This window comes from Miscanthus floridulus, chromosome 14 (genome assembly GCF_019320115.1).
Source record: "Miscanthus floridulus cultivar M001 chromosome 14, ASM1932011v1, whole genome shotgun sequence".
In the NCBI taxonomy this organism is placed as follows: domain Eukaryota; kingdom Viridiplantae; phylum Streptophyta; class Magnoliopsida; order Poales; family Poaceae; genus Miscanthus; species Miscanthus floridulus.
In genome coordinates, this window is record NC_089593.1 from 61,439,317 (window position 1) to 61,453,086 (window position 13,770).

Sequence of the window (13,770 nt, forward strand, 5' to 3'; positions counted from 1 at the left end):
AAGTGGAGAGCAGAAACCGAAACAAAATACCTATATTATCAACTTTTGAAGTCATGTCCCGTTTCCCCTGTTTCCCCTTACAAGTCGCTGCCTTTATCATCCATTATAGTATCAATTTCATCTCTTTGCAAGTTTAAATCATGGATAGCTGTGGTTTGAGATGATGCAATCAATTTGGATGCAACATCCTCGGCCTTTAGATGAGCCCGACGACTACGTTGATACTCACGAGTTTTGGCCCAGGCTTCCTCCAATTTGGATGCGTCAGCCATGGCTTTTAGACGAGCCAAATGACTACATTGGTATGCATGAACCTCGTCCTTCAAACAACCCAGGCGACTACGTTGATAGTTGATTTTTGGCCCGAGCTTCCTCTAATTTTGATGCATCAACCTCGTCCTTCAAACAACCCAGGAGACTACGTTGATAGTTGATTTTTGGCCCGAGCTTCCTCTAATTCTTTGTTTCCTGAAGCCTTTACTTGGCAAACTCTGTTTTTAAATTTTAATAAAGTTCAGTAGGGGACAACACCCCTCGTGTTTTCCCTCAAAAAAACGTTGATAGTTGATACTCACGATTTTTGGCCCAAGCTTCCTCCTTCTCATTGTTAGACAATGCAGCGTACCTCTCTCTACGTTGTTGTTTTTTACGCTCCGAACTTAGGTTGCCAACATATGGTTGTGATTACGTCGAGTTCGCTCTTAATTGGGCAGAATTCAGATTTTCATCGGAATCAACGCAGGTGTGGTTTATTTATCAGGAGAGCGACCCCGGAGCAAGAGATAGCCGGACGGTGTTCAGCTGAGCTGATAGCAGAAGCAAATCGCAACCTGGAGAAGTACGGAGTAGAGAACCTCTTCTGACAAAAACAATGATGAACCACTAATAATGCGACAGCGCGCATACTAACCATGATCGTGTTTTTTTTTTCTCTTGCGAATAAAGAACCATCATAATAAAACTATTAATGGAACAATCAACCTCCTACTACAATATTATTGATACGCGGAGAAAATCGAGTACGGCTCAATTCTCTACAACCATCGATCCACTTGTTAGAAATAATCCACGAGTACTATTTTGAGTCGTATGTGCCTCCTGGAGTCTAGTTCGTTGCACGATGGCATGCAATGGTTGAGTCAAAGTTAGGGAGCTAGGTGCTGGTTTGATAGAGTCTAGTGGGGTGCGTGGTTGCCTATTTGTACTGTGGAAGCCGTATTGTCCGTATGAGCAAGTGGCTCACGGCGTTGCTGAGCGGGTCCTGCGGATCATGGCGCGAAGACAGGCTGACATGGAGGTGTGCTCCGTGGCATGTCCTTGTCTATAAGTAGCCCCTGTGCTTCTCTGTATTCAATTGCCAAGTCCAGTGAATATGTAGCCAAGATACAAGCAAGTTTGTCGCCGCGGCGTTCGTCACCGGAAAATAGTGTCTGTGCTTTTTCTATATCTCGCCAAGAGTGTTGGCACGTGTGTTTGAGTGGTTCTTGGACGAGGCCAACACAACTCGGACGAATAATTTACAATGTTTTATTTAAAGCATGGCTATTAATTATTTAAACGAATCGTTGACCTTGAACTAGTGCCTCAACATTTTGATTCGCAGGATCTCAACTTTGTTATTAGCCACACAACATTTTGATTCGCAAGATCTCAACTTTGTTGTTAGCCACTCGTCGAACTCAACTAGTTAGACCAATGTCAATAATATAAAGTTAAGTGCTTGACACTATAAGTTAAATTGTACAGTATTGCACTAAGAGACGACAAAGCTATATATTAATTATCTTATACTTGTCTATACAATTATTATTATTATTATTATTATTATTATTATTATTATTATTATTATTATTATTATTATTATTATTATTATTATTATTATTATTATTACTACTACTACTTTTACTAATGTTCCACATTTTCTTTCCTATTTTCCCCCAGCACTATATGGATTCCAGTACCTAGTTTGTTGCTTGAACGAGGGTTTATTTGGTTTAGTTGTGAGCTGTAAAAAAAGCTGCTCATCTATTAGTTGTGAAAAAGCTGATCTGAGTTACGTGATGTGAAAAAAATACCTATTTAGTAATAAGTGTAAATTGTCTCTATATTTTCACCCATTTGAAAAAGTTGAAAGCCAAAAGCAAGATCCAAAGTTTTATCCAAATTAAGACAGCCGCTTCTAGTTCTATCCGTTTGGCTGGCTTTCTACTTCTTGACAATAGAAACACTTATTTTTAGAAGGTAAACCAAACACAGCTCGACAGTCAAGCTCTCGTCTCTTATCTTCTCTTTCTACGGTAGCAAAAATGCTAACTAGTTTGGCTATAATATAATACTATTATTTATTATACTTATTTCTAGTACAAGATAGATAGATAATAAATAGACAACGTACCTAATCTTTGTCGCAGGTTGAAATATGCTTCAGAGCATGCTGCTAGCCGTGCGTTCATCAGATCCACGACCACGACGCAGGCAGGACCTCCCGTCTCGTGGTGCCCTGGCTAAGGCGCCGAGCTGAAGGCTGAACCGAGCACCTCGCCCCGTCCAGTAGTCGTCGGCTCGTCGTCGTGCGACGTGCGCTGTGCCGCTGTGTGCAAGCCGCACCCTCGCTTTAAAAAAACCCGGAGGGGCGGAGGAGCTCAACGCTCGAGCGAGGCCAGGACACAAAGAAACCCACGAAACAGAGGCAGAATCCTGGTGGCAGAGGTACGGTACCAATCCTCCAAGATTCACAGCTTCTTTTTCCCTCCACAAAAGCGCTGCCAATTGCCAAGCTTTGCGGGAGGCGGGAGACTGAATCGGAGCTGTGTTTCGTGCCAGGACTGGATTAGTAGTGGATTGTGTACGCAGGGTTCTGGGAGGCGTAGGTGCTGCCGTTTTGGTGCCTCATCGCGGAGCTGCTGCTGCTGGTGGTGGTCGATTGGATCGGGTAGCGGAGGGATGGACGGGAATTTCGGAACCCAGGAGCGGATTCTGCGGGGCGTCGGTTCTTGCCGGCATCGTCATGTGCGGCGCTGTAAGCTTCCCTCGCTTGGCCCCTCCTTGTTTTTTTTCCCTGCCTTTCACTAGCTGAATTTCAAACTATCAAAGCAGTACATAATATTCACATCAAAGGAGTACGGAAAAATAACTCTATGGGTCACATGGACAAGGGAGTCCTTGGTTACAACCAACATAACATTGTTGACTACTTGTTGGCTCTATTTCTATCAGCTACTATCTTTCAATTGATAATGTCATTATATACCTCTGAAATTCTGAGCTTACAGAAGAGTGCCGTTTCAAGCTATTGGATCAAACTATTCCTGTAATACTCTGTATCATGCTATACTCACTGTTGTCCTTACTGGTGTATGAGATGACTCGAAAGGTCAGTTCTCGGTGTTTCAAATGTTACAATATGTTAAATAACACGCAAAAGGTTGAGTGGAACAATAGGTAAGATATGTGTAGACACAACTTTTTAGATACTTTTGCTTTTCTTATTATTTTTTGCTTTAGCTTTGTTTTTTTTTAAGAAAATGGCTTTAGCTTTGTTTAATCTGATTATATGATGCCACGTATTGGCAGGGGTTTCTCTACACTCCATGCATTGGTAGCTGCTGCCGTGTCTTTCTACTTGGTCATGATCTCTGATCTCTTTAATGAAGATGCGCACAATAGCATAATAATTGATAGAAAACCATGGTTGTCTGATTCCATGTTTGGGGTAAGCTCTGCATTTCAACTTTATTTCTCCCTCCGTTTGAAGACAATCGATTTGTTGTCCATATATACTGCATGTCTTTCAGAATAAAATGTGAACATGAAAATGTTACGAGTGTTTGATTTCTTTAATATATGTTAACAACAATTGGATTATTTACATGTGATGCTTCCTTACTCCATGTCTCTTATATATCATACGCATGACATAAGAAAAACAATTGTTGCCTCTGCAGGTTTCGATTGGTTACTTTTTGACAGACTTGACGATGATCCTGCTGTATTTTCCTTCTTTAGGTGGAAAGGAGTATGCAAGTATCACTCTGTCATAGCACATGCTCTAGCTCTTAACGGAGTTCTCCTATTGCAGTTCCCTCTATATCGGGAGTTAATATTGATGTTTCAGCTCTTGCATCATGGAGTTTCTATGTATGCAATTGGTCTTGCTTTGTTGAGTGGCAAAGCACACATGTACATACTCATGGTCCTCTTCACCGAAGTCACGACTCCCTTTGTGAACCTCAGATGGTAATGTACTTTGTTGCTAATCTGCTTATTAGTAAGAATTGGGGCTACCATTCATTTTTTTAAACATTGTAATGATCTCTACAGGTATTTGGACGTTGCTGGTCAGAAGACTTGTAACCTTTACTTATACAATGGCGTGGCCCTATTTGTTGGATGGCTGGTACAACCGCTGCTCTCATGAGTCATTAGTTTTTTTTTATACAATTTTCTATACAGTCGTAATGCATATGGTTCAGCAAGGTTGTCTCTAAATGCTAGAGCATTGCATAGCTAGGTTCCCTGGCACCTGTGGTTGTTACTGCTGTTTCTGCTGTTTACACACACCAGACAGCACATAAAAATATCCCTGTCAACTGCGAGACTATCCTTTTTAGGTTTTGACCAGATTCAGTGAAAATGTGCCCATTTTTATATTTTTTTCATTTACATTTTATATGTTTTTTTATCATTACAAATCAAATGGAAATCTAAAACTTCTGCTGGAGGAGCAGCTTCCTTGATATGTTTCTGAGTTGTTTTGAAGATGTGATAGCTGGGGGTAATGATTAGTGATGACTTCACTATACAAATTGATAAGGGTCATTTTGGATTTTTTTTTAATGAACACAAAAAGGGCCATTTTTTATTTTTGGAATAGGGGATTTGGTCTTAATTAAAACTTTTATGCTCTAGTTTGAATTAACCATAAGGATTTGGATGCCGCTTATCCCTTTCCAAATAAACCCTAAACGTTCTCTTTGAATGACCCTTTTGCTCTGGTGAATAGTTGATTAACATGTCTTTTTTCTGCTACAGATTGCTCGGATAATCTTATTCATCTATATGTTCACCCATATGTACTTTCATCTTGATCAGGTATGTGTATTTAATTTTTTTCATCCTGAAAGCACACTGTACTACCTACCAATTAACCTGGGAGTCAATGAAAACCCATTTATTTCTTGTAATGAACCTTTTTAGAATAAGATCTGTTTGGTCAGTATTTTTCCGTTAACATTAAAGGTAGTTCCTCAATGTTCTCCAAAAAAGGCTTGCAGACAATGTAAACCTTAAATTAAACTAGATTATTAGAAGTTATGATTGTTTTGGTGCTTCTGACCCTGATATTGTGAAGCTGAAAAAACTAGCAATCACAGAATTGCCAGTACATAAGGGTTCGTCAATAATAGCTTATCATACAAACTCTATAATGAATCTGTCTAGGGAGCACTCGGGTGTTTTGAGGCCCCCAAACACCTGATTTCTAGGCCGTTGATCCGGTCATCCAATGGCTCACAGCGGTGCTACACTATTCATATATCTTCTTCCTCTCCCCGCCGCTCCGGCGAACCCTAGCGCCCGAGGTGGCCGCTTTCTTCCCCTCCCCCCTCCCCCCTCCCCCACTGCTGCCATCTTCTCCAACTCCGGCGAGCTTTGCCGCAACGCCCCTGCCCCTCCCTGGCCCGTCCACCTCCACCACCGTCAGGTTCCCTAAACCGCCCGCCTACCATCCCCACCGCCTGGCCTGCCTACCTCCCCCCGACCGGCCCCTTCTATACCCGTCAAAGTTGGAGAAGAAAGAGGGGGAGAGGCTCGCCGGAACCCTAATTGGCAGATCCAGGAGGACGAGGAGGCCTACCTCGGCGAATCCGCCATTGCCAGGGCGGGATCCGCCATGGATGGCGAGTTCGCGCGTGGGTGGGGGCGTGGGCGTGGGTGGGCCTCGCCTAGAGGAGGTCGCCGGGGCATGGGTGGGGCTCTCCGGTAGGAGGTCGCCGGGAGGAGCTTGCCGACACCAGGGAGAGAGAGAGAGGGAGGAACATCAGGAAGAGAGAGAGAGGGAGGGAGGAGCATTGGGGAGAGCAAGTCGCATGGGGAGTCACGTGGGAAGCGAATCGGGTGCTGGAGAGTGCTAAAACACCCGATTGGTGTTTAGCATTACTCTTTTGTTGTAGCAGCATGGCTGCACACAACTGCTGAAAAAAATATGATATCTTCTGTTATGCTGCTACGGTCCTTCTGCAGCAGCATGGATTTATTTTTGTTAGGGTTCGTTTGGATTCTCGGAATTAAATTCATTCTAATAATTATAATTTAGGCATAGATTAATTAAGTTAATATAGTTGTATATAAAATATATTTGTATATTTATTGTTAGGCATACAAGGGCCATACTTATATGTTGTATTTCTACTGTAGAGAAGTGGGTGGAAGAGTGTGCTATAAGTTGGAGAGCAGAATTATAACATAGTGATCTATAGAATTCATTTCCATCTCTCACCCTATGAATTTGAGATAGGCTTATTTATGAGGTTGGAAAAGTTGTGGAATGTTAAATTCTACGCCAAATAGTATATAATTCATTATGTAGATTTTAATTCTTCTAAAATGAAGGGATCCAAACAGACTCTTAAAATAATCTTTTAAAATAATCTTTGGTGGGCTCATGGAAAGAAGTGTGATTGTTTTCAATAATCGATGCCATCCTTGTTCATGCGAGGTCCATCTTCACCTTAGGATTCTAGCAGTTCCATCGGTGGTTGCAGTCATGAACGTGTTTTGGTTCTGGAAGATACTTAAGGGGATAGTGATCGAAAACCTTTTCTCGGAGGAAGCTCAGCCACAGTGAGAATGGGAAAACAGACTAGAAGGAAGGAAGGATACTTCTAATAACTTTACACATATGAGATATGTGTATATATTCGTCTCTTTCTAGATCTCTACAGTTAATTCGTGTACTATGTACTTACAGAAGGGTACCTGTTCACCAGCACTACTTTCTCACACAAATTGTAATTATTTTGTGCTAGGTGACTTGCATTCAAAAATTCAAAGTTGGCATCCCGCAACTCTTAAATTGTTGCGATCACATAGACTACTGAATATATTGGCTACTGTCAGTGCCCACTTGGGGAACCTCTACATTAATATGACAATTATACCTCATGAGAAAGATTGGATTATACGGCACAACTCATCTATTGTTCAGCCATTCCCTTCTTATTTTCACTTGTTGTCAATCATCCCTCCTTCTATAAATAGGATATGAGTCCTTTCCTTGTTGGGTGGTTTCAGAAAAGTCACGGGGATAATGAAAGTGGCAATTACCATCTACCATACATTGGGACTGATATATATTTTTCATAATCATTGGGACTTCGTACTTTGCTTTCGTCTTTCATAATCAAAAGGAAGTGTTCAAGTGGTAATCCCTTTTTCTGAAATTATGTGACATGGGCCCATGCAGCAACCCTGCCTATATGATGTTTTTAAGAAGAAAATCATGGAGGTCTCGTAGCTTTGCCCTATAAACCCTTTCCACTATATCTAGACGATCCTATGGCATTTGACTCGGTAATAATTGTTCGACTATCTCATCCCAATATAGATTGCACGCCATTGTCACAAAAATTATGGCTTTCCAAACCTAGTAACCAAAGTCATGGCATCCATAAATCTTGAGTGCATATCACGGTCACTCCCTGGGAAATCTTTTGATAGTACTATTCTAAGACCAACATTTGATGCACGTGCTTCTCCAGCGGCAAGAGTGTTGTCAATTTGAATTTAAAAAACATGTTAACTTCATTTTCACAACAAAACATTGTAGCAACTCTAGTGAATATGAATTTAATTTAACTTCAATTTCACAACAAAATGTGCTCACCCGGTATAGATCAGCACGAATTAGATCTTGATGTGCTGGTTTTGAGTACTAGTCTAAACGCATTGACTCAAGCTTGACATACATATCTACAACGCATTGGTTGAAAAGCCTCCCACCATGAAAATGACATTAAATTCTCCTTCATGAATTTGTAGTCTGAAACATATAGAGCTGACATATCGCTGTGACTCTGTAATTTCTGTCGATAGCAACAATAAATTAATTTTCATTGTTCGAAGAGTTTATTGATTGGCTGAAAAAATGTACACAAGTGTTGGACCTATAGAAAAGCAAGAAAATTGGTAATTGGTTGATAACTACATTTTTAGAAGAAAATCAAATGTTTATGCAGATAACAAATGAAGTCACCTTTTAGTGCACACTTAGTATATTTCCTCTTTGGTTTTGATGGAGGTGAGTCTTGATATAAAATCTTCTTATCCTCCCAACTAGTTTCACCATTAGGGTTGAACAGAGGATATGCTAATGGATCATAGCAACCATGGTACGGCCTTATATAGTGAGGTTGATTTTCTTTATCGTAAATAACTATGCTTCACTCAAACCTTTGTTGTGGGTCATTTCCATCAAACCATATAGCAGCAACTTGCTCCATTGCAGGTGCATTGTATCTTCGCTGGTCAACAGAAATACTTGTATTCAGCTCAATAGTGTACCAATCCAAGTTGGTAAGAATGCCAAGACTCTTAAATATTTGAACATACGGATTGTCTTGCATGATGTTCAATACAGTGCGGATGACACCAGTGTCAAGGTGTGGAGACCTTTTGATCCTATGATGCATAGTCTCATATGTGTCATAAAAGTACAACTGCCTGTGGCATGGTCACCGAACACCAGGCACAAGTTGATCCAACTTGTGATATATTTGGACCTTTAAATGTATAAATACCAATACCTTTACTGTTGCCAAACTATGATCAATGGAAACCCCCATGCTAGTGAAAGCAAAATGTGAATTGAAGTAACGAATGTTCCTTCTGAAATACTTTGTATCCATATCAGTTTGACTTGTGAACAATCGATGGAGCTTATCTGGCACTTCAGATATAAATATATTAACACATCTGTTCCGACAATAAAATGCAGGGCCTTCACCTTCAAATGTCTTTGCGACAACAAAAAGAGTTCTGCACTTTCTTCAAGACATGATGGGCCTTAGGAAGACCCACATACACAAAGTTATAAGGATCATGCCCATTCATTCTTGTTGTGGCTTGTATACAATACTCGTATTTGAAATCTACAGATATAAATCAAATTTTATGAAGTTTGCATGAGCATAAATAAAAAATAATATATTTTGCATGAGCACAAATATATAATAATATATATAGCAAAATATCCTCACAAGCTCACCTTTATCGTTAAATGTTCTAGCTTCATCATCCTCATAGATGTCAGGGGCCATCTTCATGTGTGTTCTGTTAATCTAAATCATTTTCTATTGAAATAATGATTAAGTCCACTTTTGGCCCCTCAACTATTGGGTTCGTCTAATTTTGATCATCAACTACAAAACCATCCAATGCTGGTACCCAAATTGTCAAAACCATTCATTTTTAGCACCTGGGCGCGGGCGAGGCTGTTTTGACCGACGTGGAGCGGGTTTGACCACACCACCCGAGCATTGACCGCCACGTAGGACATCAACCTTCATCTTAGTGACATGTGGGGCCCACGTGTCAATCACTCATCCTCTCCCTCTCCTTTTCCTCTTCAGCCACCGTTGCTGATGGCCTCCACCCCGCCGGCGCCCGCCGTGGCGCCGTCGCTAGTGGACACCCTCTTCCAGCGCTCCCTAAACGACCTCGTCAAGTCCCTCCGCGCCGACCTGTCGGCCACCGGTGAGGCCACGGTCGTCGCCCACGCGCTCTCTGAGATCCACCGTGAGATCCGCGCCCCCGACGCCGCCACCAAGTCCGTCGCGCTGCAGAAGCTCGCCTACCTCTCCTCGCTCCACTTCGCCTCCGTCGGCTCCCACCCGCTCGCCTTTGCCGCCATCGAGCTCCTTGCCTCGCCGCACTTGCCCCACAAGCGCCTAGCCTACCTCGTCGCGTCTCTCTCGCTCCACCCGGCCTCGCTCTCGCTGCTCCCGCTCGCCACGCACCAGCTCCACAAGGACCTCTCCCCCTCCGCCTCCCCCTCTACTGGCGCCGCCCACCAGCAGCACGTCTCCGTGCTCGCGCTCCAGCTCCTCGCCTCCTCTGCCGCGGCCGCCGCGCTAGTCCTCCCCGTCCACCTCGCGTACGACCATGTGCCGCACCTCGCCCGCACCATCTCCGCCGCCGCGTGCGTCATAGCCGCCTCGCCGTCCGTGGCCGTGCCGGTCCTCTTCAAGCCGCTAGCGACGTGTCTCGCCTCTCCCGATCCTCGCGTGTCCACGGCGGCTGCTCACTGCACTGCCAGCACATGATGTCGTGGTCCGCCTTGCCATTTGGAAAGCCAAGGCTTGCGCCCCCTACGCGGCTTCATGCCGGATGCCTACGCGGGGGACGACGTCGGCGTCGCTCGGGTCAGAGGCAGCATGGGGGCGCTGTCGTGAGGATGGAGAGGGAGGGGATGAGAGGGTGATGCATGGGCCCCACATGTCACTGAGATGGACGTTGGCGTCCTACATGGCGGTCAACGCCAACGTGGCGTGGTCAACCCGCTCCACGTTGGACAAAACAGCCCCACCCGCGCCCAGGTGTTAAAAGTGAACGGTTTTGACAGTTGGGGTACCGGCATTAGACGGTTTTGTAGTTGAGGGTCAAATTACACGAATCCAATAGTTGAGGGGGCCAAAAATAGACCTAATCCTTGAAATAAATATTAAACCATTACTCATTCCACATACAACGTATTTTTTAATCTGCAATTACACAGTTTAAACTTTTTATTCCCTCTATTCCATGCAATGCGTCTTCTGGTTCCAAAAGGCCAGAGTCGAAAGCTTCTTGATCGTCATGATTAACATTAAAAACAATTTTTTTCTTGGCTCAATAATTACGTTGATACTCACGTCTTTTAGCAAGGATGTCATCCTTTTTTATCACTAGACACTGCATGCCTATACCTCTCCCTGGCCATGCGTTATTCACGAGTGTCTTCGTCTTCATGAGTGTCTTGATAAAAAGAGTAAAAAATAATTAAAAGTCAAAGTGAAGAGAAGAAACCAAAAGTGGAGAGCTGAAACCAAAGCAAAATACCTATATTATCAACTTCTGAAGTCATGTCCCGTTTCCTCTTACAAGAGCCGCCATTATCATCCATTTTAGTATCAGTTTCATCTCCTTGCAAGTTTAAATCATGGATAGCTGTGGTTTGAGATGGTGCAATCAATTTGGATGCAACAACCTCGGCCTTTAGACGAGCCCAACGACTACACTGAAACTCACGATTTTTGGCCCGGGCTTCCTCCAATTCGGATGAGTCAGCGGTCAGCCTCGGCTTTCAAATGAGCCAGATGACTACATTGATACTCACAATTTTTGGCACGAGCTTCCTCTAATTTTGATGCATCAGCCTCGTCCTTCCTTCGGACGAGCTAGACGACTACGTTGATAGTTGATACTCACGATTTTTGGCCCGAGCTTCCTCCTCGTTGTTAGACAATGCAGCATACCTCTCTCAACGTTGTTGTTTTTTACGTTTGGAACTTAGCTTGCCAACATTTGGTTGTGATGACTGCATCGCTTTTGGACCTGTATTGTATCAACCTGAATATAAGAATAATTATGCTAATAACATGGCTTCAGGCATATTTTCAAGCAATGAGGATGCAAAATTTCTCAAGGAATTTATTACTGCCCAGCTAGAATAGCACAGTTACGAAGGAAATAGATTAAGCACATAGCGTTGGTGGCCTGGCAGCCGTGGAGTCCGAAGGAAATAGCACAGTTATAGAGGAAATCGATTAAAATAGCGCTGAGTAGCACAGTTATAGAGGAAATCGATTAAAATATTGCTGAGTAGCACAGTTACGAAGGCAGCGGTGCTGCACCTGTGCGGTATTCCCGTCCGCCCGTGAACTCACACCAACACGCAGCAGCAGGCTGTGCAGCGCGTGTGCGTGCAGCGCGTGCCTGTCCAAGAGTAAGAGCACGTGGAGAGGTCAAACAATTCAAACATAAGTTTAAAAAAACAATTAAAACATATATTTGCAACACAAATATATAATCACTATAACATATGCAACATTCAGATAAAACACTTGCAACATATGTCTGAAACAGATAAAATATTTAAAATATTCATTTACAACATATGTGTATACACTACTACAGAATCATTTTTTAGGGACGGTTCGTAACCCTTTGTAGGGGCGGTTTTACCAGCCGCCCCTACAAAAAGGTGGCTACAAATCGCTGATTTGTAGGGGCGGTGTAAGGAAAATGGACCATAGGCCTATTCACTTTGGATTTTGATGTTTGATGACCAACACAACCAAATTGGACTAATGAATTTGTAATTGATTATTTTGTAGTTCAATAGGATGCAAAACGTGACTTGGACGAAGGCGACGTGATGATCCGATGATCAACACCATAAGTAAGACCTTAGAAGCACAAGAGAAGACCCAAGATATCAAGCAAAGTCCAAGCACGAAGATAGGAACCAAGCCGGACACAAGATCGCGAAGAAACGAGCTCACAGAGGTGACAGGACGCTGCACAGGACGCTGCATAGGATGCTGCACCAGACGCTCCGATGCACAGGACGCTGCACAGGACGCTGAGTGCCAGAGTCCGGTCAACATCAGTAAGGTTCCAGAGAGTCGTTTTCGTGACCGGACGCGTCCGGTCAGTGCTGACCGGACGCTGGTCAGAGTCCGGTCAGTAGCAGAAAAGCGGGATTTCGTCCCCAACGGCTACATTCTCAGTGGGGCTTATAAATAGACCCCCCAACCGGCCATTTGAGGTGTGTGGAGCTGAGGAAACATACCAAGGGTGTTGATACACCATTTTAGTGATCTCCACTTGCATAGTGCTTAGTGATTCATTAGGTGATTAGTGTAGGTGCTTTGCGAAGGGCTTAAGTTGATTAGACCACCGCTTATGCGCTTGCTCTAGGTTTTGGCCTAGTATTTAGTGAGGTTTATATACCTCTTACTGAAAGGTCCTAATGGCTAGAGCGGGGGTGAATAGCCTAATAAAAATTTCTATAACAACACTTAACAAAAGGTTAGACAATTATGAGGCGAAGCAAGTGTTGCGCTAGCCTACTCAAAGTGCAAGCCACCTACCACAATTCTAGTTTAGATAGTGTCGATTCACACAAGAGGTATGACACTACCCTATGTTAGTGTGCTCTCAAAGGCTAACTAAAGAGCCACACCAACCAAGTAAGTAAGCTCTCACAACTAGTTACACTAAAGAGCTTGTCAACTAGTTTGCGATAATGTAAAGAGAGTGATCAAGATAGTTATACCGCCGTGTAGAGGAGTGAACCAATCAATCATAAGGATGAATAACAATGAAGACCAATCACCTCGGAATCAAAGGATGAACACAATGATTTTTACCGAGGTTCACTTGCTTGCCGGCAAGCTACTCCTCGTTGTGGCGATTCACTCACTTGGAGGTTCACACGCTAATTGGCTTCACACGCCAAACCCTCAATAGGGTGCCGCACAACCAACACAAGATGAGGATCACACAAGCCACGAGCAATTCACTAGAGTACCTTTTGGCGCTCCGCCGGGGAAAGGTCAAGAACCCTCGGAGACAATCACCACCTCCGCTCGATGATCCTCGCTGCTCCAAGCCGTCTAGGTGGCGGCAACCACCAAGAGTAACAAGTAAAATCCACAGCGAAACACGAACACCAAGTGCCTCTAGATGCAATCACTCAAGCAATGCACTTGGATCACTCCCAATCTCACT

General features: G+C 43.4%; 1 protein-coding gene and 1 pseudogene across 1 annotated transcript; both read left to right on the forward strand.

Moving 5' to 3' along the window:
• The first annotated feature begins 2,828 nt into the window (after positions 1 to 2,828).
• On the forward strand, positions 2,829 to 7,053 carry LOC136506109 (uncharacterized; annotated as a pseudogene).
• Positions 5,159 to 6,313, forward strand: LOC136505588 (uncharacterized). The gene is given in 4 exon segments (XM_066500749.1): positions 5,159 to 5,179; positions 5,300 to 5,450; positions 6,152 to 6,203; positions 6,205 to 6,313. Coding segments are annotated over 4 exon segments (333 nt in total).
• Positions 7,054 to 13,770: the final 6,717 nt, after the last annotated feature.